We start from the raw sequence: 23,050 nt of genomic DNA on the forward strand, positions 1-23,050 counted from the left end.
AGGCATCAGATTGGCCACTGTGACAGCAGGAAGCTGAACTGAATGGGCCTGTGATCTGATCCAGTGAAGAAGAAGAAGAAGAAGAAGAAGAAGAAGAAGAAGAAGAGGAGGAGGAGGAGGAGGAGGAGGAGGAGGAGGAGGAGTTTGGATTTGATATCCCGCTTTATCACTACCCTAAGAAGTCTCAAAGCGGCTAACATTCTCCTTTCCCTTCCTCCCCCACAACAAACACTCTGTGAGGTGAGTGGGGCTGAGAGACTTCAAAGAAGTGTGACTGGCCCAAGGTCACCCAGCAGCTGCATGTGGAGGAGCGGAGACACGAACCCGGTTCACCAGATTACAAGACTACCGCTCTTAACCACTACACCACACTGGCTCCCTCAAGTGGGTCTCCTCAAGGGTCTTTCATGTGTTTTCCCCAGGCATAAACAGATATTTCCCTCTCTCGTGCCTAGACCATCTGATTTCACACAATAGGGGTATGTTCGGGGTTGAGGGGTTTCCTGTGATAACTGATACTAAGCACTCACTAAGCCTCCAGAACCTTCCTTGACCAAATTTTAGAGGCAGAAGAAGCAGCGAAGGCAGCATCGTTCAGTTTTGGACACTTGGAGTTACAGCTAGTCCCTAGCAGTGTGAGGAGGTTACTGCTTCTGTTTGCCGTGCGTAGCATGGCAGCTATTCAGACACTGAAGCCATGTGCTTCAGTCACTGCCTGACCAGCTCAGCATGTCACCACAACTTCCTGCTTTTGCTGCGCATGCCCCTTCCCTGAGGTGGGTGGAGGTTGTGATACTTCTGACACCCACTGCTTCCTTTCTTGGAAGGAGGATCTTACGAAGGCAGAGTGCTGATTTTGCTGACATCCTTCCAGCCCACAGTGTTCTGAGCCTGTTAATGTATTTTGGCCCCTTCCTCAGGGATGGGTGAATCTGCCAATGTCGGTTTCTCATTTCCCCAATCTTAAGTTTGGTTCTCCTAATTTGTGATGTATTCACTTCTAGCACAGAATGTTCTCATTTGAAGGATTCTTGTGTGACCTATTATGCTTATTATGTACATTTTAATACAAAACATTGCCTAATGTATTCTTTTTCTGATTTCCTCTAATACAATGCATTTTTGTATTCCACGTTCACTAACATGCATTTATACTTTACTAAATATATATTATTATATATCTTACTTGGCTAGAGAACTGTGTTGTAAAATCAGAGAATGGTGAATTATAAAAGATGCGGCATTTTGCTTCATGTATTGCTCAAAAGGTTTTCTCCCTTTTCAGAACTCTTTCTTGCAAATTCCACACGCAGCTACACCCACTTCTGCCTCTGCCCTTCCTTGCTCACCACTGGCACGTGAACCCAAGAAAGTTGCTTAGAACAGTGGCGTAGCGTGGGTTGTCAGCACCCGGGGCAAGGCAAGTAATTTGCGCCCCCTAACCCGTGGATTTTAGCACTCGAGTGCGAGCGCGCCCCCCAGATGTTGCGCCCGGCCCCCTGCACCCCCCCACGCTACGCCACTGGGGCTGGGGGCGAGCGAAGGAGCCAAGGACCCCCCCCAAAGGCTCAGCAGGAATTTATTAAATTTATTATTTGCGGAGCCCCCGCGGGCCGAGGCAGCCGAAGCCCCCTCCCCTCGGGCGCCTCCCCGCCCCCTCCTCTCCTTGGGCTGTAGGTGGAGCTCCAGATCCGGGCTTGGCGAGCGCCTCTCCTCCTCCCGGCCGGGTCCCGGGGCTTCCAGCCGTGCTCCGTCCTCGCCCACCCCCCGCGGCTGAGACTTGCGCTGAGAGCCAGAGCCAGCGGCGCCCCCTTCTGTCGGGAGACCCTCGCCCGCCCGCCGGCTTCCTCTCGGAGGGTTTTGGGGAGCGCAGGGCACGGCGAGGCCCCTCGGAGCTCTCCTCCCTCCCAGTCGGCAGAAGCAGCCGCCGCCTGTGGCTGGGCCGAGGGGATGGCGGCGGCGGCGGGGTGCGGAGGCTGCCCGTGCCCGGCCAGGCGTCGGTGGCGGCGTTGGCGCTGCTGCAGCGGCTGCTCCTCCTGCGAGCAGTGAGTGGAGCGCAGCCGCAGCGGCAGCGGGGGGCACGCGTGCGCTGGGGCGCAAGGCTGGCGGTGGCGGCGGGGAGCCCGGCGGAGGAAGGAACTTGTCCCTTCCCTCTGGACTCGCGCCCCCCCAGATGTTGCGCCCGGTGCGGCCGGCACCCCTGGCACCCCCCACGCTACGCCACTGGCTTAGAAAAGGAATGAGGGCCCTGGCAGAGGCAGATTTAGGGGAGGGCGACCTGTTTGGCCACACTGGGTGTGGAGTCTTGGGTTGTGGAGCCACGGGAGGCGCTGCATCTATGACATAGAATGGAAAGTGAGAGGCCAGGGAGGACACAAAAATCTGGCATCACACAGGGTGCATCTGGAAATTGAGACTGCAGGGTCTACCACTACACTTGGGCTGTAAACCCCATCCCTGTTTCGGACAATATCAAACCCTGAAAAATCCCTTTTATTTGCAGCATCAGCTGCAACTCTTGGTTCAAATCGCTCTAAACTGTCTGAGGAAGACTGTTTGACTTTGTTCACAAGTGCCTTTCCTTGCATTTTGTTTCCTGTTGACGACAAGCATTTGATAAGAGCAGGGGCGAACGAAGGCGTCGTGACACCTGGGGCGGCAAACCACCACGTACGCCACAAATGCGCTGTACATAGTGGTTTGCCGTCGGTGCTGCTCCAACGCCGTATGGACGGTGCCGGGATCCTGTGCTCGCGGCTGCAGCCACAAACAACACATCCTCCATTCGCGGCTGTAGCCGCAACAGAGGGATCCAACCGCCATCTGTACAGTGCTCAAGTGGCGCCGGTGGTAAGCCACTATGTTCAGCACATGTGCGGCGTCATTATGTACATGCACTGTACATAGCGGTTTGCTGCTGGCGCTGGGATTCTCTGCTCGCGGCTGCAGCCGCGAACAAAGGATCCTCCACATGTGACTGCAGCGGCACGATGGCTGCTCACGCCACTGCGAGCCCCCCATGGGGTGCCTTCTTGTCACCCCCCCAGACATGGCACCCGGGACGCACCGCCCCCCTGCCCCCATTGTGATGCCACTGGATAAGAGGGCCCTGTTGAGTATCCCCTCCCCATGGCATCTGCCCAAAGATGGCAAATGCATGAATAGTGGTGATTCAATAGGCTTGCTTAGTGAGGAGAGAAGAGTTTGGATTTGATATCCCGCCTTTCACTCCCTTTAAGGAGTCTCAAAGTGGCTAACAATCTCCTTTCCCTCCTACCCCACAACAAACACTCTGTGAGGTGAGTGGGGCTGAGAGACTTCAAAGAAGTGTGACTGGCCCAAGGTCACCCAGCAGCTGCATGTGGAGGAGCGGAGACGTGAACCCAGTTCCCCAGATTACGAGTCCACCGCTCTTAACCACTACACCACGAGCCTTCCCTCCTCTACCAACCTGCATGGAATTCCTGGTCACCTATGGCAACCAGGCGAGTGCTTAAATACAAGGCTGCACTAACTGCTTTAACTGACCAATCCTGACTCTTCATTCCCAATGTTCTGTCCTCCAACAGACTCCTCCTCCCCTTTTACCTCAACATTCCACCTACTAAGCGATTCTCCCTCCCTTCCAGAAAGTCCTCCAGAAAGTGTTGACCACACACAAGTATTTACGTATACCAGTGGCATAGCATGAGTTGCCCGTACCTGGAGCCACATGAAGGGCCTGGGGTGGGAGGGAGGGAAACTGGCTGAGTGCGCATGCACATTTACTGCCTAACAGCAACCACAGCATCCAGGAGATCACGGCTGCAGAGATAAGAAGAGTTGTTTCTTTGTCTGAAGAGGTCACTTCCTGGTTCGCACGGAGAAGCCATTTTAAACAGAGCCCAGTGATGGAAGCACCCAACTATATTGAGGCAGAACCAGGTGCTGACATGTTGCACCCCTAGCAATTGTGTTCCTGGGGCAGCCACCCCTGTGACCCCCACTCCCATGCTATTTTTTTTTAAATAAAGATGATCTTTATTGGTTTTTTTATAATTACATACTATACATACACATATTATATTACATTTTACATTTATTCTTGCTCTCAAGAGCTGACTTTCCTCCTTCCTTCTTCTGGCTTTTTTGTGTCGTCTTTAACTTTTTGCATTGTCTTTATCCATTTTGTATATAGTTGTTCACTTTTTGTCCATGAAATGTCCGTAAACAAACAAATCTTTCTATATATACAATTCTTGTTGTCTGTCTATATTCATTTACAAATACTGTTCAACCTTGGTCATAATATACATTTTTAATTCATTTTGATATTATTGTCCAATAAATTTCTTTGTATTTTCCCGTTATGAGGTTTATTTCAGTTCTACTGGTTTCCCTATTTCACATCGTCTTCTCTCTATATAACATAAATTTCCCCCATTCTTTTTGATATGTTTCATCACCCTGATGTCGAATTTTTGCTGTTTGGCTATTTTACTTGCATCCCAGACTACATTAATATCTGTACCTTTATTTAGATTTAATTCAAAGTATGTATTTAGATTTTTTTTAGTTCTTTCTAATATTTCTGCATTATCTAACTGTCATTTATTCTCCACCTCCGTGCTGTTGGGTCTTTACTCTTCCATTCCATTACAATAACTTTATGATCTGAGTGTTAAGTACTAAGGCACTGCCAGTTGCTGGCAATCTGAAGTGGGGAAAGAACATGACCAGCTTAAGTTCCCGCTTGTGGGCTTCCCGTGTTTGTTTGCTTATTATCCAGCTTTCTGGCAGCTAACAACACTGCAATATACCAGGAAATGATATATAATGAATTGAAAAGGATGTTTAAAATAACATTTGTGTTAAGTTGTGGGCGAACATATCAGACAACACAGCGATTCTTCAAACAGCTCTTGTTTATTCAGAGGCCAGAACAGAACTGAACTGAAGGGTTCAGTCAGCCTGCTTATATAGAGCTCCAGAACAACGTAACTGTAGCAACTTTCTAAAACTATCCAATCACTGAACGTCACTTTCAATCCTTCATTTGCATACAAACTATCCAATCACTGAACGTCACTTTCGATCCTTCATTTGCATACAAACTATCCAATCACTGAACGTCACTTTCGATCCTTCATTTTCATAACTATCTACAGTATCCCCCTGCTGGCCCAGGGTGAGAACTTCAGTACATAACAATTTGTAAAAAAACAAACACCAGAAGCTTTTCTTTTGAGATTTATAGGGACAGAACTACCTAAATTGTACAGGAATTTATTCATGTATGCTGCTACAGCAGCAAGAATGCTACTTGCCCCAAAATGGAAAGAAGCAGAAGTCCCAGCAAAGGAAGAATGGATACTTATGGAATATGCAGAAATGGCAAAACTTGTCGGAAGAATAAGAAATCAAAATAACAAGCTTTTTATTTACAAAAAAATGGAAATGGTTTGTTGAATATTTACAGATAAATTGCAAACAGATAAAAACATTGGGAGGATTATTGTAGTAACCTGCAGTTTCATACAAGTATATATTTAAAGTAGATAAATAAATGAGCAAATTAAACGAATTTGAATATGCAGAAGATATTAAAAAATAAATTTAAGGAACTGCAGAAAGAGGGAGAAGGAAGCCAAGTTTTGAAATGTTAAAATGATTGTAAAATTAATGAAATGTATAAACCTGAAAATATTTTTTTAAAAAAACCACAATGCAATATACCGTTATAAAAACAGGTGACTCTATTACAGTTATTAAACAGGCCAAACTATTCCAAATGAAACAAAACAGCACAAAACAAAGGTGGTGGGTCTCAGAACAGCTCAACTGTTAGAGTTCAAGGTAAAGAGATGCAGGATAACTTTAAAAGGAGTTCAGAAAATTTCATATAAGATAAGGCTATCAGTAGCCACTAGCCATAATGTCTATGTCATCAGTCCATTATTGAAAACATCTGCCTCTGAAGACCAGCTACTGGGCATCAGAGAAGGAGAGACTGCTGTTGTGTTCAGGCCCTGTTTGTCGGCTTCTAGTTTGGCCTGATCCTGCAGCCTCTTCTTACTTTCTTCTGATTACACTGTTAATACCCCACATCGACTTTTTCCCCCTGGGTGCGAGTCTTAGAATTTTCCTCCAGGTGCAAGTATGTTTCAGGGCTATCCAGAAGCACTTCATCTCAAGCCAAGGCCTGTGACATTGAAAAAGAGTGAAAGACAAAGATATATCTTGATTCCAGCCAAGCTGAAGGAATCCCCAGAGGACAAAATTGGGTTCAGAGCATGGATGTGCTCATTCTCCCTCTCTCTTGTTGTCCCAGAATCGCGTCCCCAAGGTTGGTCATACTGCAAAGAGAGAGATAAAACAGATACTTACCAAAAAAATAAAATAAATAAATAACAGCAACATATTATCTATGGTAGTGTTTGAATGACCCTTGTGTACATAAAATATTAAGAAATAAAGGAAAATCGGTACGCTAGGTTGTAAGACAGTATTGGAAAGTATATTAAATGTAAGGTAATAATTATAAGTACATTCAAAATGTACATTCAAAATCACAAATGTCAACTATATCGGGAAATGATGGGAAGTCTATATTTATTTTACTTCAGTTTGTTGTTGTTGTTTTATTTTATTTTATGTTGTTGTTGTTTAGTCGTTTAGTCGTGTCCGACTCTTCGTGACCCCATGGACCAGAGCACGCCAGGCACTCCTGTCTTCCACCGCCTCCCGCAGTTTGGTCAGGCTCATGTTTGTAGCTTCGAGAACACTGTCCAACCATCTTGTCCTCTGTCGCCCCCTTCTCTCTTTCCCAACATCAGGGTCTTTTCCAGGGAGTCTTCTCTTCTCATGAGGTGGCCAAAGTATTGGAGCCTCAACTTCACGATCTGTCCTTCCAGTGAGCACTCAGGGCTGATTTCCTTAAGAATGGATACGTTTGATCTTCTTGCAGTCCATGGGACTCTCAAGAGTCTCCTCCAGCACCAGAATTCAAAAGCATCAATTCTTTGGCGATCAGCCTTCTTTATGGTCCAGCTCTCACTTCCATACATCACTACTGGGAAAACCATGGCTTTAACTATACGGACCTTTGTTGGCAAGGTGCTGTCTCTGCTTTTTAAGATGCTGTCTAGGTTTGCCATCGCCTTTCTCCCAAGGAGCAGGCGTCTTTTAATTTCGTGACTGCTGTCACCATCTGCAGTGATCATGGATCCCAAGAAAGTAAAATCTCTCACTGCCTCCATTTCTTCCCCTTCTATTTGCCAGGAGGTGATGGGCCCAGTGGCCATGATCTTTGTTTTTTTGATGTTGAGTTTCAGACCATATTTTGCACTCTCCTCTTTCACCCTCATTAAAAGGTTCTTTAATTCCTCCTCACTTTCTGCCATAAGATTGTGTGATCTGCATATCTGAGGTTGTTGATATTTCTTCTTGCGATCTTAATTCTGGCTTGGGATTCATCCAGTCCAGCCTTTCGCATGATGAGTTCTGCATATAAGTTAAATAACCAGGGAGACAATATACAGCCTTGCCGTACTCCTTTCCCAATTTTGAACCAATCAGTTGTTCCATATCCAGTTCTAACTGTAGCTTCTTGTCCCACATAGAGATTTCTCAGGAGATACCATTATATGATTTTAGCTTAGCTGATATCTAAGTGGAATTAGAAGATCAAATTAACATTCTAAGTTAAACTAATTTAAGAATATATATTTATATATTGTATGTATGTGTATGTGTGAAGTTAAATCTGTAATGACATTAATGAATTTCAATGAAGAATTTTTCATCAAAAAAAAAAAAAGGAAGAGAGAGAGAGAGAGAGAGAGAGAGAGAGAGAGAGAGAAAACAGGGAACATCCTGCAAAATGGAAATATATAATTGTATGTAAGTATAGATCTGAAATTGTTGTTTATGGTGAACACTTTTCTATTTTCTAAAATTCTATTTTTAACTTTTCTTTTTTCTTCTACTTTTTTTCTTCCCTCCTTTTCTTTCTGAACATTGCTTTTTAGATGTATAAATAATTATGTTTATGTGTATATGTATGAGAATTGTTTCTTAATTTCTTTACTTATTCGATATTCTTTTCTTTTGTACTCAATAAAATTTATAATAAAATTTTAATTTTAAAAAACAAAAAAACAAAAACAAAAAACCACACACCAGGGAGCGTCTGCTGTGCATGGAGCCAAACAGATGAAACCAAAAGATTTCTCTTGGCAGAGAGAGGTGGGGAGGAAGGGGACCCCCAACTAATCCTCAAATGATAGGGAATCCTACAGAATCTGCAATGTGGTCCTGCTTTGAGGGCTCCCCATTGACAAACCTGGTTGGCCACTGTGGGGACAGAATGGGGGGATAGATGTGGCTGCTTCTTGTAACAAGTGCCATATTTTTCTGATGTAAAACTTTTTTTTTTAATTAATACACAATATTTTAAGATTGGCTCATTAAGTCCTTGTATGGACCAGACTCAAGGGGAGACTTCCTACTCATCTTCTATGATTCTGTGGTTTCTATGTGCCTAGGTCATTTGGTTTCAAAATGGTGGGGGGCAGAGGCAGATTTAGGGGAGCATTCTGCCTTCCACATCATAGTTGCCGAGTCTCGGGGACACTGCAGGGGGTGCCACAACTATGGTGTAAAATGGAAGGCACAAGGCGGGGGGTGCCAAATGTTGATGTTGCACAGGGAGCCACTGAAATTTGTGACCCCAAGGTCTATCACGCACGGGGTGCGTGTGTTTGTGTGAATTTGATTGAGGAAACATGTAGTTGTGGCTTAGCACCTCATCAAACTCTGGGAAGTGCTCCATTCATTCGCTGTCTGAAAGCTGCGGCAGCACCACCAAAACCACAACCCAGCAGGAGGAAGTAGTGAGGGCTGAGGATCGGATGTGCTGACATTCTTCTATCCCACTGGGTTCTGAGTTCCTGTTTTTAAACCGCTTTGGGTCAACCTTAGTTCCAAAACTTTCCCTTCCCCAAACTGAAACTTCTGTACTGGTTGTCAGGATATTACCCACTTAAGCTCAAGGTTCTACTGCCAGTGGACAAAGCCCTAAGCAGACCAGGTTACCCAAAGGACCACCTTATGTACCAGCCATATTCCTAGGATCAGCTGCAGAAGTCCTCCTTGCTGTCCCACAATATTATCTCATATTCATTTCATTTCTACTCAAACCAAAGTTTTCAGCAGAGCATCACCATTAACTTGGAACACTGTCCTCACATTTTGTCACCTGCTGGTAAAGTTTCTGTTTCTCCAGGTATCTTTAGATAATTAATTGGATTCAGTGTTGGCCATTTGTTAATATTGACTCAGTTAATTTCTAGGGGAGGGGGTGAATCATGCATTCATTTTCATTGCTCCCCTTTCAATGCCACCTCGGTGTGGTGGAGTGGTTAAGAGCAGTGGACTCGTAATCTGGTGAACCGGGTTCGCTTCCCTTCTCCTCCACATGCAGCTGCTGGGTGATCTTGGGCTAGTCACACTTCTCTGAAGTCTCTCAGCCCCACTCACCTCACAGAGTGTTTGTTGTGGGGGAAGAAGGGAAAGGAAATTGTTAGCCACTTTGAGACTCCTTAGGATAGTGATAAAGTGGGATATCAAATCCAAACTCTTCTTCTACACCCCCTTCATGCTGGTTCTGTTCTGGCAGCCTATTTCTGGCAAGCTCCACAGCCATGGTTAAAAGAAAACACATATCCCTGTTTCATTCCACACACCCCACTCTGTGTTATTCGATTTCTTACTCCAAAAACCATATTTCTGTTTTGGAATCAACTGCTTTGGCCAACCTAAAATGGAGAAAACATGGACTCCACCTCAAACGCAGAGAAGCTGACTTCTTGCACCGTTTAAGTGGGGGGTTTGGAATCCAACCAAGAGGGAAGAAGCTTCCCTTTAGAAATATAAACCAGGTAGGAAAAGAACATGGTCAAAGGCAGTCTGATTCTTTAGGTCCCACCTCAATCACTGAGATCCTCTGATAAGGCACGACTGGTAGTTTCAAGAGCTCCAGTTAACTGTAACTAGGACACTGCCCTGTTCCTAATTGTTTAAAGTCACTCTGAGTTACTTTTGCAAAAGAAGTGACAAATAACCTTAATAAGCAAAATAAAAGTAAGAATGCCCATAAAGGAACCATCCCCATCTTCTTTCAGAAGTCTCTTAAAAGCTATACCTTTTATGACAGGCCTTTGTTAACATGAATTTTCTCTTTCTAACCAATTGCCATCTAGTGATGTTTTTTATGGATACGTTGGCTTGTTTTGTTCTCTTGAAATGTTTTAAAGTGCAGATTATTAATATGTGAGTAAAGGTAAAGGGACACATGACCATTAGGTCTAGTCGTAGCCGACTCTGGGGTTGCGGCACTCATCTCGCTTTATTGGCCAAGGGAGCCGGCGTACAGCTTCTGGGTCATGTGGCCAGCATGACTAAGCCGCTTCTGGCGAACCAGAGCAGCGCACGGAAACGCCGTTTACCTTCCTGCCGGAGCGGTACCTATTTATCTACTTGCACTTTGACGTGCTTTCGAACTGCTAGGTTGGCAGGAGCAGGGACCGAGCAACGGGAGCTTACCCCGTCGTGGGGATTCGAACCACTGACCTTCTGATTGGCAAGTCCTAGGCTCTGTGGTTTAACCCACAGCGCCACCCACGTCCCTTAAACAGAACCCTTAAAAGGGTTTTGCAGGTAAAGTTTATTTGCAAAGATAATTTCACTGGAACAGCCTTAGTGAAAGACAGAATTGCTCTTCTTCACACACTTGCCCCTGCTTATCCCCACAAACTTACCCCCACTGGAGCTGCCAGACCCTTGTTTCTTAGCTGCAAAAGAGGGAATGGAGAAGGAGGTTAGTGTCTTTGGCTGGGTGAGCAAGGATGGGGGTGCTGGGATATTCTGTTCCACCTTAAGAACAGATGTGTGGAATTGTTGTATGTCACATGTCTGTTTACACTCCAGCACTGCTTGTTGGGAACTTCCGTTTGTGTATAGCTTTTGCTTATGCTGTCTTGCTTTGGACACAAAGGAGATCGGACATGTTTTCCTTTTGTCCTGATGTACGCTGAATAAACTGCTTGTAAATCTGCTCACACAACTTCTCCTGCCACCTCTGTTGCGTAGCGTTTACTCTGCTGAGTAGCGTGCCCTAGCTTCTGAAGCTCGGGTCACTGATGCTTCACCAAGGAGATCGCCCGGCACAGTGGCCGGTGGGCTGGAGCCAGCTGGGGGTCTGCCAATTGCCCCCATTTCCTTGGTCGCATGCCAACAACAGGGTTATGGGCCCAGATCCACGGCGCTTACACCTCTCTCTCTCTCTCTCTCTCTCTCTCTCTCTCTCACACACACACACACACACATGCCCTTCTCTGATGAGCTGTCTTACTGTTTTAGCCAGAGACAAAACCCGTGACAAATACACATATATGCTAAGAGTTACAAACCTTTAAACTAATGCATCAGTGGCAGGGGAGATAAGCAGGGGAGGTCTAGCAGGGGAGAGCAGCAAAACTGCTCCCCAAAACTGTAAACCAAACTGATGCATCCTTCCCAGAATGGAGAGTATCAGTAGGAAAGGGAATCACTTTAGCCCACAGAATGACTGACTGCAACCTGGTAGCAAATGCGGCCCCAAATATACTTACTGATGTGCACATAGATCCCAACACTCACAGCCACCAGGAGGAAGATTCCGCACAGGATGCAGCCAATAATGATCCCCACGTGGGAGCCTAAAGTTGAATGGTGGGAAGGAGGAAGAGGAGAATAACTGAAGGGAAACCAAGAAGAGTCTTTGCTTTTCATGGGAGGAAACCAAAGATGGCCACAGGACTTAGGAGCTCATGAAATTCAGAGAGGTTCAATGGTACAAAGGGGGAATAGTGAAGGATGGCCCATCCCACCCCTCTTCACCCACCCAGCTTTGCAAGAGTCCTTCCGGAGCTGGAGTGAAAGGTCATTCTCTCCCTACAGAGGGATGCCTTAAAAGGGTTTTACTCATCAACATCTGGCGGACGCGTTCACCTTCAATATACTTCAATATACATAAAATATTTGTGAACATTCCAGGACATTGCAACCACTCGGGCTTACCAGGGGAAAGATGGCAGCCAACTTTTGCCAGTACTGTATACTTGAAGGAGTGTCTCCACCCCCATCGCTCAGCCCAGACACTGAGATCCAGCTCCGAGTGCCTTCTGGAGGTCCCCTTACTACGAGAAGTGAAGTTACAGGGAGCCAGGCAAAGGGTCTTCTTGGTAATGGCACTCTCTATATGGAATGCCCTCCTATCAGATGTCAAGGAGATAAAGAACTACGTAACTTTTAAAGACATCTGAAGCCAGCCCTGTATTGAGATGTTTTTGATGTTTGACGTCTTATTATGCTTTAATATGTGCTGGAAGCCGCCCAGAGTGTCTGGGGAAACTTGACCAGATGGGCAGGGTATAAATAATAGAAGTATTATTATTTAGAATATCTAAATTTGAGTTCAGAGCAGACTGGGCATACTTCCATCCCATTCGTCTCCCCGCAATCTCTCACCAGGTTCTTCTGAGGGCACGTCCATAGGCTTCTGTAGGCCAATATGCGCCACATGGCACCAATAGTGGTTCCTGTCTTTGGGGTTGATCTTAATGCTGAGCCAGTTGTAGTAGGTTCCATCTGAGTTGGGGAGAACGCCCCCATGAACTGTATCCTGCCCAGAAGTCTCCCCATCCTTTCTCCAGGTAGAGTTGATCTCCTTGGGATAGAAGCCGTGGGCCCGGCAGATGAGAGTTTCCATGCCATCATTGTTTGGCTTCCTAGTTACCTTGACTACTGGGGGTTCTGCAAAAATGGCAGCACTTTAGTTAACACATGAGGCTCTCCAGTGGCTGGCAGGATGAACACTGAACTATGCCCCACCCCAGAGATTACGATCTCAGGCCTAGAGCATCCCCAAGAGACACATTTCCATAGGAGCTATTGTACAAAGTAGCTTCCTTGCGATAAACACTTAAGTACCTCTTTGGCACTCACAACCTCTGATTATTCCTAGAATGACAGGAATACAGCATTGTCCAAAAACAACTTCCCCAAGGAATTTGGTTGAATCTAAATTTATCAGACATAAAAAATTTCCCAAAACAGAACTATCTAAACAGATAGTTGTTTATTTCCTTGACATCTGTCGGGAGGGTGTACCACAGGGCGGGCGCCACTACCAAGAAGGTCCTCTGCCTGGTTCCCTGTAACCTCACTTCTCGCAATGAGGGAACCGCCAGAAGGCCCTCGGAGCTGGACCTCAGTGTCCGGGCTGAACAATGGGGGTGGAGACGCTCCTTCAGGTATAGTGGGCCGAGGCCGTTTAGGGCTTTAAAGGTCAGCACCAACACTTTGAATTGTGCTCAAAAACGTACTGGGAGCCCATGTAGGTCTTTCAGGACCAGTGAAAAAGATTGCTGAGCCAAGAAACCAAGACTTTAGTGTCATCAGTCCAGTCCTTTGGAACACTCTGCCAATAGAAATTTGGCAAGCACCTTCAGGTCCCAATTTTTAAATGCTTACTGAAAACATTTCTATGCCACATGGCTTATGCAGGCAATTAAGACTATAACCATCTGCAATAGTTAACTGATGTCTGGTTTTGACTGTTTAAATGTTTTATTGCATGGTTTTATAGTTTTATTACTGTAAACTGCTTGGAGATATTTGTTGTGACAAAGCAGTGTAGAAATATTTCTATAACTATCTAACCAATTAACCAAATGAAATATGCCATCTTCCCCCACCTCTGTTGCCCCCTCACCTTTCCGCAGCAGAGCCTCCTTTGCGTAGGCTTCATATTTCTGCAGCCATTCAATGAAAACCACCTCCACTAAGAACTTGAAACGTGGGATCATGGAACTGTCAGCCTCCCACATCCTCTCAATCACTTGGGCCACCGCATCTGCTGCAATCCAGGCATCAGTCTCCTTGTCAAGGCTGAGAAAGTCCCTCCCATCATAGCCAAATGTCCAATATGCTTCATTGCTCCCATGTGGACTCACCTCAGAGCCAACCATCATCTGCCAGGTATGAAAACCTGAAAAAGACACCCATGATGAGATCACAATGGGGGCATTAGAACAGGTGCAGACCACCCTCTCAAAAACAACAACAACCACTTTTCACCATCAGATCTCAAGCCCTATTTGGTTCTTCTAGATAGATTGAATCTCTCTGACAATGCTCCATTCATCACTATTTGTGCTTCTGGGTATTGATACAAAAGTCAGATCCAGTTGATAAATTCCACACCCAAATTGAAATATTCTAATACTTTAAGCGACTAAATCAATTCTACTCTATCAAATGCTTTTTCCGTAGAAACAGAAAAGCATGTGGTTGTTTGCTCCTATGTGTGATCCGTATTGTGTTTCTCAGTCTTCTAATACTTGTTGCAGGTTTCCTACCTTTCAACCTGCTTGATCTAAATTTATATATTTTACAATGATATCATTCAGCCTTATTGAATCAAAACTATCTTTGCTTAAATCATGGAAGAAATCAATCTGTTAATGCACGTGACTTCTGTTATTATTTGCAATAAGGGTTTTTCTATGTCATGAAGAAAGACCACCTGCATCCATTGAGCTGTATCCAGCTCAAGCTGTTGTCTAGTACCCTTTCACTGGTCATATATTTGTGGATCTCTATTTTGCTTATGTAGTCATTCCAAAGTGCTAACCTTATTTCTTAGAAGAGTCCCTTGTTGAAATATTATTTTTTAAAAATCACTTTTAAAAAATAATTATGCCTCTTATATAGGCTTTGCCTGCATCCTATATAGGCCAAGTGACCTTCAGTCACAAGATCTACCAGGAAAGGTAGATGTGTTCTCTGGTGGTAGTTATGCATATTATCCAATATAGCTGGATTGTTTACCTTGCCCACCTCCCCAGAAAAAAAACTTTCTTAAGCTCATCTCTCTCTCTGCCCCCTTCCCTCCCAACCAGCATTCAATGTGCATAGTGTGTGGTGAATTCAAATCTCTTTCACCACCAGGGGGGGTCAGTTCAGTTTAGTCCACTTCTATAGGTGAACCTACTTAAACTGCACTATCTCAAACAATATGATGGTCGCAACAGACTCATCCTTCAATTTTGCAGTTCTCCCAATTTTGCTATGGAGTTCTCCAGCCAAGTAATGTGAACAAAACTGCAACACCTGGACAAAGTGTGCATAAAAATGCATAAATTCATGAAATGGTCATAGAAAAATGCAATACATTTGGGGAAACTGAAAAAAGGTTCATTGTAGGGGGGGATGTTGATGTATTCACACTAAATTCACACTAAAATGTTAATGATGTAGTGATGTAAGTGCAAACTGATGTAGAAATGAGAACTGAACTGAAATCGACAGATTTGGCCCTTTCTTACATACACTCACCCTTGCTGTGGTTGTAGTACTGCCTTATGATATGGTGATAATTTTCAAACCACCGCTCACTGTCCTCCAAGACCTTGGTGTACCTGTCCCAGTACTCATGAATATCCTCCTTCAGCTTTTTAGCCCAGGAGACTTGAGGCACCCCCTCTTCTGTGTTGCTATCAAAGCGAGTGACAAGCTGGTCATCTGCATACGCCAAAGCAGTGAACTTGGGCATTGTCTGATCGGGTTCTGACACAGATATGTAGATAAGCTGGAACTTGTGGAAGGAGGAGCCTGGAGAGGAGAAAGAGGGGCAGAGTTCAAGCGATCTGCGAAGGACACTGCCATGGGCTCCACCACCATCCCGGAGGGTGAGGAGAAGTGGTGGCAGCGGCTTCCCGGTTCCAGAAAGATCTCAAGAGAGCCCCGCAAAATCTTGTGGGCTCTCGTGAGATCTTGCCAGAGCCCAGAAGCCAGAGCCCAGCCACACAACCCCAGTAAGTAAGGCCTTGGTGCGGGTGACAGTTTCCCATTCTGTCTGTAGTAGCAAAACAGGATGGGATGGGTTTCCTTCCGCCAGTGTCAGGGGCGGAGGAAGGGGGTGCTGTGGGAGCCCCGGGTGTCACCACTGAGGGAGGGTGACAAAATGCCAGGGGTCACTCACTGTGGGACCTGCAGTGCACCCAAGCCACGCATCTCTCCTGGGAGTGACGTGGTGGCTTTGGGTGCCCACAGGCTCCATGCTGCCCCAATGGTCCGCCCGCCACCTCCCACTCAGCTGTAGGGGGGCTGAGTGGGAGGAGGCAGGCAGACTCCTTGGAGGCCCCGTGGAGCATCCTGCCCTGGCTCGCCCCTTCCCCACGGGAGGCTGCCCCTGTTGGGATGCATCTGGGGAGACGGGGGCATTTGGCAGGCCCCCAGCTGGCTCCAGCATCAATCAGCAACTCAAGCCTCAGAAGCTGAGCACGCTCTTATCAGCAGAGTGAATAACTTCTCACAGCGGAAGTGGCGGACAGAGACATGTGTAAGCATTTTTACAGGCATTTATTCAGCATAGTTCAGGAACAAAGGAAAAACATATCTGCTTCCCTTCGTGTCCAAGCAAACAGCAGTAAAGCAAAAGCAATACACAACAGAAGTTCCCAGCAGACTGTGCTGGAATGTAAACAGACATGTGACATACAACAATACACATATCTGTTCTAAAGGTGGAATGGAACTATACCCTAACAGCTCCACCCCTGGGCACAGGGCACACATGCCACCCCAGGCACCTGATCGAGAGAGAAGCAGAGAAGCTTTGGCTATCTAGACACTGTGTGGCATTTTGTTTGTTGACAGCTCTTTCTGGTTTACAGAAATAAAACTGTATGAGCACAGAAATCTGCTTCTATGGGGCAGTTTTATTGGGATTCAGTTGCAAACCCACCCACCCCCATCTCAGGCACTTTTTGAAAGAAAACTATACAGTGGTACCTTGGGTTAAGAACTTAATCTGTTCTGGAGGTCTGTTCTTAACCTGAAACTGTTCTTAATCTGAAGCACCACTTTAGCTAATGGGGCCTCCTGCTGCTGCCGCACCGCCAGAACACAATTTTTGTTCTCATCCTGAAGCAAAGTTCTTAACCCAAGCTACTATTTCTGGGTTAGCGGAGTCTGCAACCTGAAACGTCTGTAACCTGAAGCGTCTGTAATCCGAGGTACCACTGTACTGAATAAAATAATTGTAAATGGCAAGTGACAGAAATTTGGGGGCACCATCTACTATCGTGCAGGTGATAGAGGGACATAGTTGTAGGCCTACAACTGCAATGAAAAGTGCACTATGTGAGGTGGATTTTACCCCAAGTGGCTGGGAGGAAACCGCAGGAGATTTGGCTGTGAACTGCACGCACCTGGGGAGCTTCTGTGGCTTGCTATGCCATGGCCCCCCTCCCATTCAGGGTCAAACTGCAGTTAGGCTCAGCCAGCCTGCGGAACATCTGCCACTTTTATTTTGAGAGAAAAGCAGCCTCTCAGAAGCTGCAGGTGTTGCAAGGTGGTGGGTGCAGTATGCAGCAACTTCCCCTCCCCTCTCCTACTTCTACCTGAAGCAGAAGCAGAAGCTGAAAAAGAGCAAAGGGGGGGGGGATTTTCCACCACCACCTTGGGCTGAGAAGCCCCTGAAACTTCCCCCAACCCTCCTCAACAGCAGTACCTCTGCCTCTGTTGCTCTTTGTGGTGTGTGGCGGGGCGGGGGGGGGGGGGGGAGGAACATGCAGGAAGGAAAAGAGAAGAGCTGCTCCTACTTCCTCTTTCTCCTGTCTTAAATGTGTGGTTATTTATGCATCAACATACACCCCAAGTTGCAAGGAAAATCAAAGGTCAGCACTGGCACAGTTATGTAAAAACTGAAAAGAGCCCAAATGGAAGCTAAAACCCACGGCCATCAGATTACAGAATCGTACCATTGTCGGAAAGGACACCCAAGGAATTGGGGGGGGGGGGGGAAATGTAGGAATCACAGCTAAAGAATCCTTAACAGACAGCCATCCAATCTCTGCTTTAAAACTTCCAACAGAGGAGAGTCCAGCAACTTCCAAGGTAGTTTGCTCCATAAATGTTAAATTAAATCTTAATAATTCAGTTCCAAAGCTGGGCAACCCCTTTAACAAATAAAAATATGTTCTTCATCAGGAAAGACACTATACGAAGTTAATTCGTTCTGGAGGTCCGTTCTTAACCTGAAACTGTTCTTAACTAGAGGCGTGCTTTCGCGAATGGGGCCTCTTGCTGCCGTTCAGCCACCGGCACATGATTTCCGTTCTCATCCTGGGGCAAAGAGGTAACTCTTCCAGGTTGGCAGAGTTTGTAACCTGAAGCGTTTGTAACCTGAGGCATTTGTAACTTGAGGTAGAAGAAGAAGGAAGAAGAGTTTGGACTTGATATCCCGCTTTGAGACTCCTGAAGGGGAGTGAAAGGCGGGATATCAAATCCAAACTCTTCTTCTTCTTCTTCTTCTTATCACTACCCTGAGGAGTCTTAAAGCAGCCAACATTCTCCTTTCCCTTCCTCCCCCACAACAAACACTCTGCGAGGTGAGTGGGGCTGAGAGACTTCAAAGTGTGACTGGCCCAAGGTCACCCAGCAGCTGCATGTGGAGGAGCGGAGACTCGAACCCGGTTCTCCAGATTACGAGACTACCGCTCTTAACCACTACACCACAGTGGCCACACTGGTACCACTGTACAAAGCAGAGGTGAAGTTTCAAGGGGGAAGGAGTCCTGTTTTATATACTTTTGCTGAACCACAAGCTTCTAGGGAGCGGTTAACAATGACTGCAGAGTCTGTTATGATGGACCTCCTCCCCTCCCCACCTCTCTCTCTCTCTCTCTCTCTCTCTCTCTCTCTCTCTCACACACACACACACACACAACTGGTCCTGCTAGTTAAGGATGATGGGAGTTGTAGTCCAAAAACAGCTGGAGACCCAAATTTGGGAAACACTGCAGTCTGAAGGCACATTCTGAGCCCAGCCAAAAAGACAGAGATTACCGCACAACTACTAGAGGGACCTGCAAAAGCGAAACTCCCCAGAGGCGGTTTCAAGAGAAGCACAAAACTTAAATCCCCCTGGGCAATTACATTTTTGCATACACTGAAAAGCCTGGCAGGGCTCATTTCCCACTACTCTGAAATATTTAAATGCCTTGGCAAGAGCTCAGCCAGATGTGAGGAAGGTGTTTTGTGTGTGAGTGTTTGTGTGTGTGTGTGTCTGTCTGTGTCTCTCTATCCGTGTGTGTGTGTGTGAGAGAGAGAGAGAGAGAGAGAGAGGATGTTCAGTTCAGGACCAGAATCCAATCAACACCAGATAAGTGGAGCAATGTGTGTTTGTGTTTACAGAGATAAAAGTATTGTGGGGTGGGAAACTCCTGTTTGTCAGAAGTTCTGTATTGTACTCTCCCTTTCCTATGGCAAAGCCTAAGGCTGGTGCTTCTTTTATACTTCTCCTGACAGCATGCATGACTTTGCAGCGCAAGGGATATTTTTAAAATTTTTTTTTGCATCTAAAAGACAGTGGAATGGACTCACTCTCCTTCCTTGGAGGTTTTTAAGGCTTAAAATTTAAGCAGAGGTTGGAAGGCCATCTGTCATGGATGCTTCAGCTGAGATTCCTGCATCGCAGGGGGTTGGACTAGATGACCCCTGAGGTCCCTTCCAACTTTGCAATTCTATTATTCTATGACACAAAGCTGATCAGCTGAAGATTTGGAAGCGGGCAAATTCCCCAAATATAGGCTTCCCCCCATGCAAGGCTAGCTTTTTGGGGGGCGGGGGCGGAGTACGAGGCTCCAGAACGATAAGGAGTTTTTTCTCGTGATGGCAACAGCAGGAACTGACCGGGAAGGGAGACTTATGTTAGGGATACGGTACAAGGTGAACAAATCCGCCTACCCTTACTCTGCCTCCAGTAAATGCGTTGCGCGGAGTAAATTGCCCGCTCGCAAATTCCTGCTGCGCGCGAGGCAGCTTAGCCCGCAAAGTCACTCACCGGCGCAGCCGCGCAGCAAAAAGTCAGCAGTCGCCACTAGGATGAAAACGCACCGCCGATGCAGCCGCGACTCCATCCTTCCTCGCCCTCTGCTCTCCTCTGAAACCCGCTGAGTTGCGGCCGCTGGAATCATTGGCAAGAGCAACGATTGGAGGAGGGGAGGGGGACATTTCTGCCAATCAGAAAAGCGCGGGCAGGTTCCGGGCAGGGGTTGCAGTGCTTTCGCGGTCGGAGAGCGCGGAAAACGAAAGAAAAGTTTTTTTGCGCTGAGCTCCTGTCTGGATTTCCTGGCGCAAGAGCGTGAGAGAAGGAGCTTGGCTCCTAAATCAGACCCAAAGCCCTTCTCAGGACAGTATTAGGACCTTTAGAGGCCCTATGAATTTTGGTGCCCCCATATGTACCTAATTCAAATAATAATAATAATAATAATAATAATAATAATATGTTCACCTGCACCAAGTGGATTCTCCTTACCTGGAAGCTTTTAAAGAGAAATTGGATGGCCATCTGTCATCAAGGGGTTGGACTAGATGATCCTTGCTTTGCCTATATTTATTTACCTACGGAATTTATAGAGTTGCCCCATAGCAGAAGGACTCTAGGAAGGCAGTGGGGTGTAGTGGTTAGAGTGTTGGCCTAGGACTAGGGAGATGATGATGATGATGATAATAATAAATAAATAAATAAATAAATAATTTTATTTATACCCCTCCTTCCCCAGCCAAGACCGGGCTCAGAGCAGCTAACACCAGGTATAAAAACAATTAATTAAACTACAACTTAAAAACAAGATTAAAATACAACATTAAAACGCAGCCTCATTTCAGTAGAAACTCAAATCAAAAACTTTTTAGGGGATGAAAACGTCAAATCTTCACCAAGGCCAACTATCCAGACTGGTCCTACGTGGGCCAGAAAAAAGCCAGGGAAGTCCCCAAATAGGCGTTCCATCACAGAAAAAAGCCAGGGGAAAGAAGGAAAGGGGGGGGGGGATAAAGTTGATTCCAAGCCAGAGGTCTTGGATCCGGGTTCAAATCCTCACTGGGTCATGAAGCTCACGGGGTGACTTCGGAGTCAGTCACAGCCTCCTAACCAACCTCTCAGGGTTCTTTAACTGAAGCGGGGGTTATACCATGTACTTTTTGTAGAAAAAGGTGGGATATAAATGCAATAAGCTCTTCCGCTTACCTGCTTCAGAAAGCTGGAGGGGCCAGCAGGGTGGAGAGTCCCCAACCCAGCATCCAGAGAACTCTACATGGTCTCACTTGGGCCCACACCAGCTGCAAAATGCACCTGTCACATGGCTTATTTCTAAGACTGAGGAGAAGTCAATGACCATTTGGGGTACAGGGAGCTATTGGGAGTTGCTGGCCAGCAGTGGCCAACGCTGGTGATGGGGGAATCCAGAGTCAAAACAGTTTTGGATAAATCTGATGGAGAAACCACCCTGCTTCTGTTTTGAACCTTGGATTAGAATAATAGAATTGGATTAGAATACAGTGGTACCTCAGGTTACAGACGCTTCAGGTTACAGACTCTGCTAACCCAGAAACAGTACCTCGGGTTAAGAACTTTTCTTCAGGATGAGAACAGAAATCACGCAGCAGCGGTGTGGCGGCATCGGGAGGCCCCATTAGCTAAAGTGGTACCTCAGGTTAGGAACAGTTTCAGGTTAAGAATGGACCTCCGGAACGAATTAAGTTCTTAACCCGAGTTACGCAGAATTGGCGAAACTGAATTTGCAGGTATCCTGCTTTCCTTTATAATTACCAAAACAACAGTGATTTGTTCCTCCTCTTCTTGGAGGAAGTTCAGTGGACTCCCCCCCCCCCCCATCCTGATTGTTTGCATCTCAGTCCAACAATTATCAGAGGACACAGCAACATGAGGCAACTTCTTGCCCAGAAGAAGTTAAAAACCTCCAGTTTCGCTGAGACTGTAGCCTGAGATTTAGGAGAGTTGACAGGGACTATGACTATTTGAGGTGTCATAGAATCCCCTGAATTGAAACTGAATGCAGATTTCCAAAAAATAGCAAGGAGAGACAAGAAGGCCTTCTTAAACGAGCAATGCAAAGAAATAGAGGAAAACAATAGAATGGGGAAAACCAGAGATCTGTTCAAGAAAATTGGAGATATGAAAGGAACATTTCGTACAAATATTACCATAATAAAGGACAAAAGTGGTAAGGACCTAACAGAAGCAGAAGACATCAAGAAGAGGTGGCAAGAATACACAGAGGAACTATACCAGAAAGATATGGATGTCTCGTACACCCCAGGTAGTGTGGTTGCTAACCTTGAGCCAGACATCCTGGAGAGTGAAGTCAAATGGGCCTTAGAAAGCACTGTTAATAACAAGGCCAGTGGAAGTGATGATATTCCAGCTGAACTATTTAAAATTTTAAAAGATGATGCTGTTAAGGTGCTACACTCAATATGCCAGCAAATTTGGAAAACTCAGCAGTGGCCAGAGGACTGGAGAAGATCAGTCTACATCCCAATCCCAAAGAAGGGCAGTGCCAAAGAATGCTCCAACTACCGCACAATTGCACTCATTTCACACGCTAGCAAGGTTATGCTTAAAATTCTACAAGGCAGGCTTAAGTAGTATGTGGACCGAGAACTCCCAGAAGTGCAAGCTGGATTTCAAAGGGGCAGAGGAACCAGAGACCAAATTGCAAACATGCGCTGGATTATGGAGAAAGCTAGAGAGTTCCAGAAAGACATCTACTTCTGCTTCATTGACTATGCAAAAGCCTTTGACTGTGTCGACCACAGCAAACTATGGCAAGTTCTTAAAGAAATGGGAGTGCCTGATCACCTCATCTGTCTCCTGAGAAATCTCTATGTGGGACAAGAAGCTACAGTTGGAACTGGATATGGAACAACTTATTGGTTCAAAATTGGGAAAGGAGTACGACAAGGCTGTATATTGTCACTTGATACTAAACCCAGCAACAATGCCTCTGGTTTTTTAGAAACTGAACTCCTAGATATCTTTTTAAGCTCTTCATGTTTCATAATCCAGAATTGTTTCAGCACTTTGCATCCCCACCACATATAATACATCGTCCCCACCTCTGTTTTGCATCTCCAACAGAATTTGATTTTTTTA

At 45.9% G+C, this 23,050-nt stretch overlaps 2 protein-coding genes across 3 annotated transcripts in view; both read right to left on the reverse strand.

Annotated features, from left to right (window-relative positions):
* Positions 1 to 3,486, reverse strand: part of LOC308469406 (vomeronasal type-2 receptor 26-like) — a 31,129-nt gene extending 27,643 nt beyond the window's left edge. The window contains exon 1 of one of the 2 annotated variants that reach the window (XM_080991812.1): positions 3,452 to 3,486. Coding sequence is in view for 1 of the 2 variants with exons in the window: in XM_080991810.1 (XP_080847936.1) it covers positions 3,452 to 3,457 (6 nt within the window). In the remaining variant the exon portion in view is untranslated. The remainder of the gene's footprint in view (positions 1 to 3,451) is intronic. The other variant, XM_080991810.1, reaches the window with a different exon arrangement.
* A 1,934-nt stretch (positions 3,487 to 5,420) lies between these two features.
* Positions 5,421 to 20,058, reverse strand: LOC308469971 (major histocompatibility complex class I-related gene protein-like). The gene is made up of 7 exons (XM_080993134.1): positions 19,934 to 20,058; positions 15,421 to 15,696; positions 13,796 to 14,071; positions 12,550 to 12,834; positions 11,652 to 11,738; positions 10,800 to 10,832; positions 5,421 to 6,335 (listed from the first exon to the last, which is right to left on the reverse strand). Exons 1-7 carry the CDS (start codon positions 20,007 to 20,009, stop codon positions 6,331 to 6,333), a joined length of 1,038 nt encoding a protein of 345 aa, XP_080849260.1. The 5' UTR covers positions 20,010 to 20,058; the 3' UTR covers positions 5,421 to 6,330.
* Between the last annotated feature and the right edge of the window lie 2,992 nt (positions 20,059 to 23,050).

This window comes from Podarcis pityusensis (assembly GCF_964106645.2).
Source record: "Podarcis pityusensis genome assembly, chromosome: 2".
Lineage (NCBI taxonomy): Eukaryota > Metazoa > Chordata > Lepidosauria > Squamata > Lacertidae > Podarcis > Podarcis pityusensis.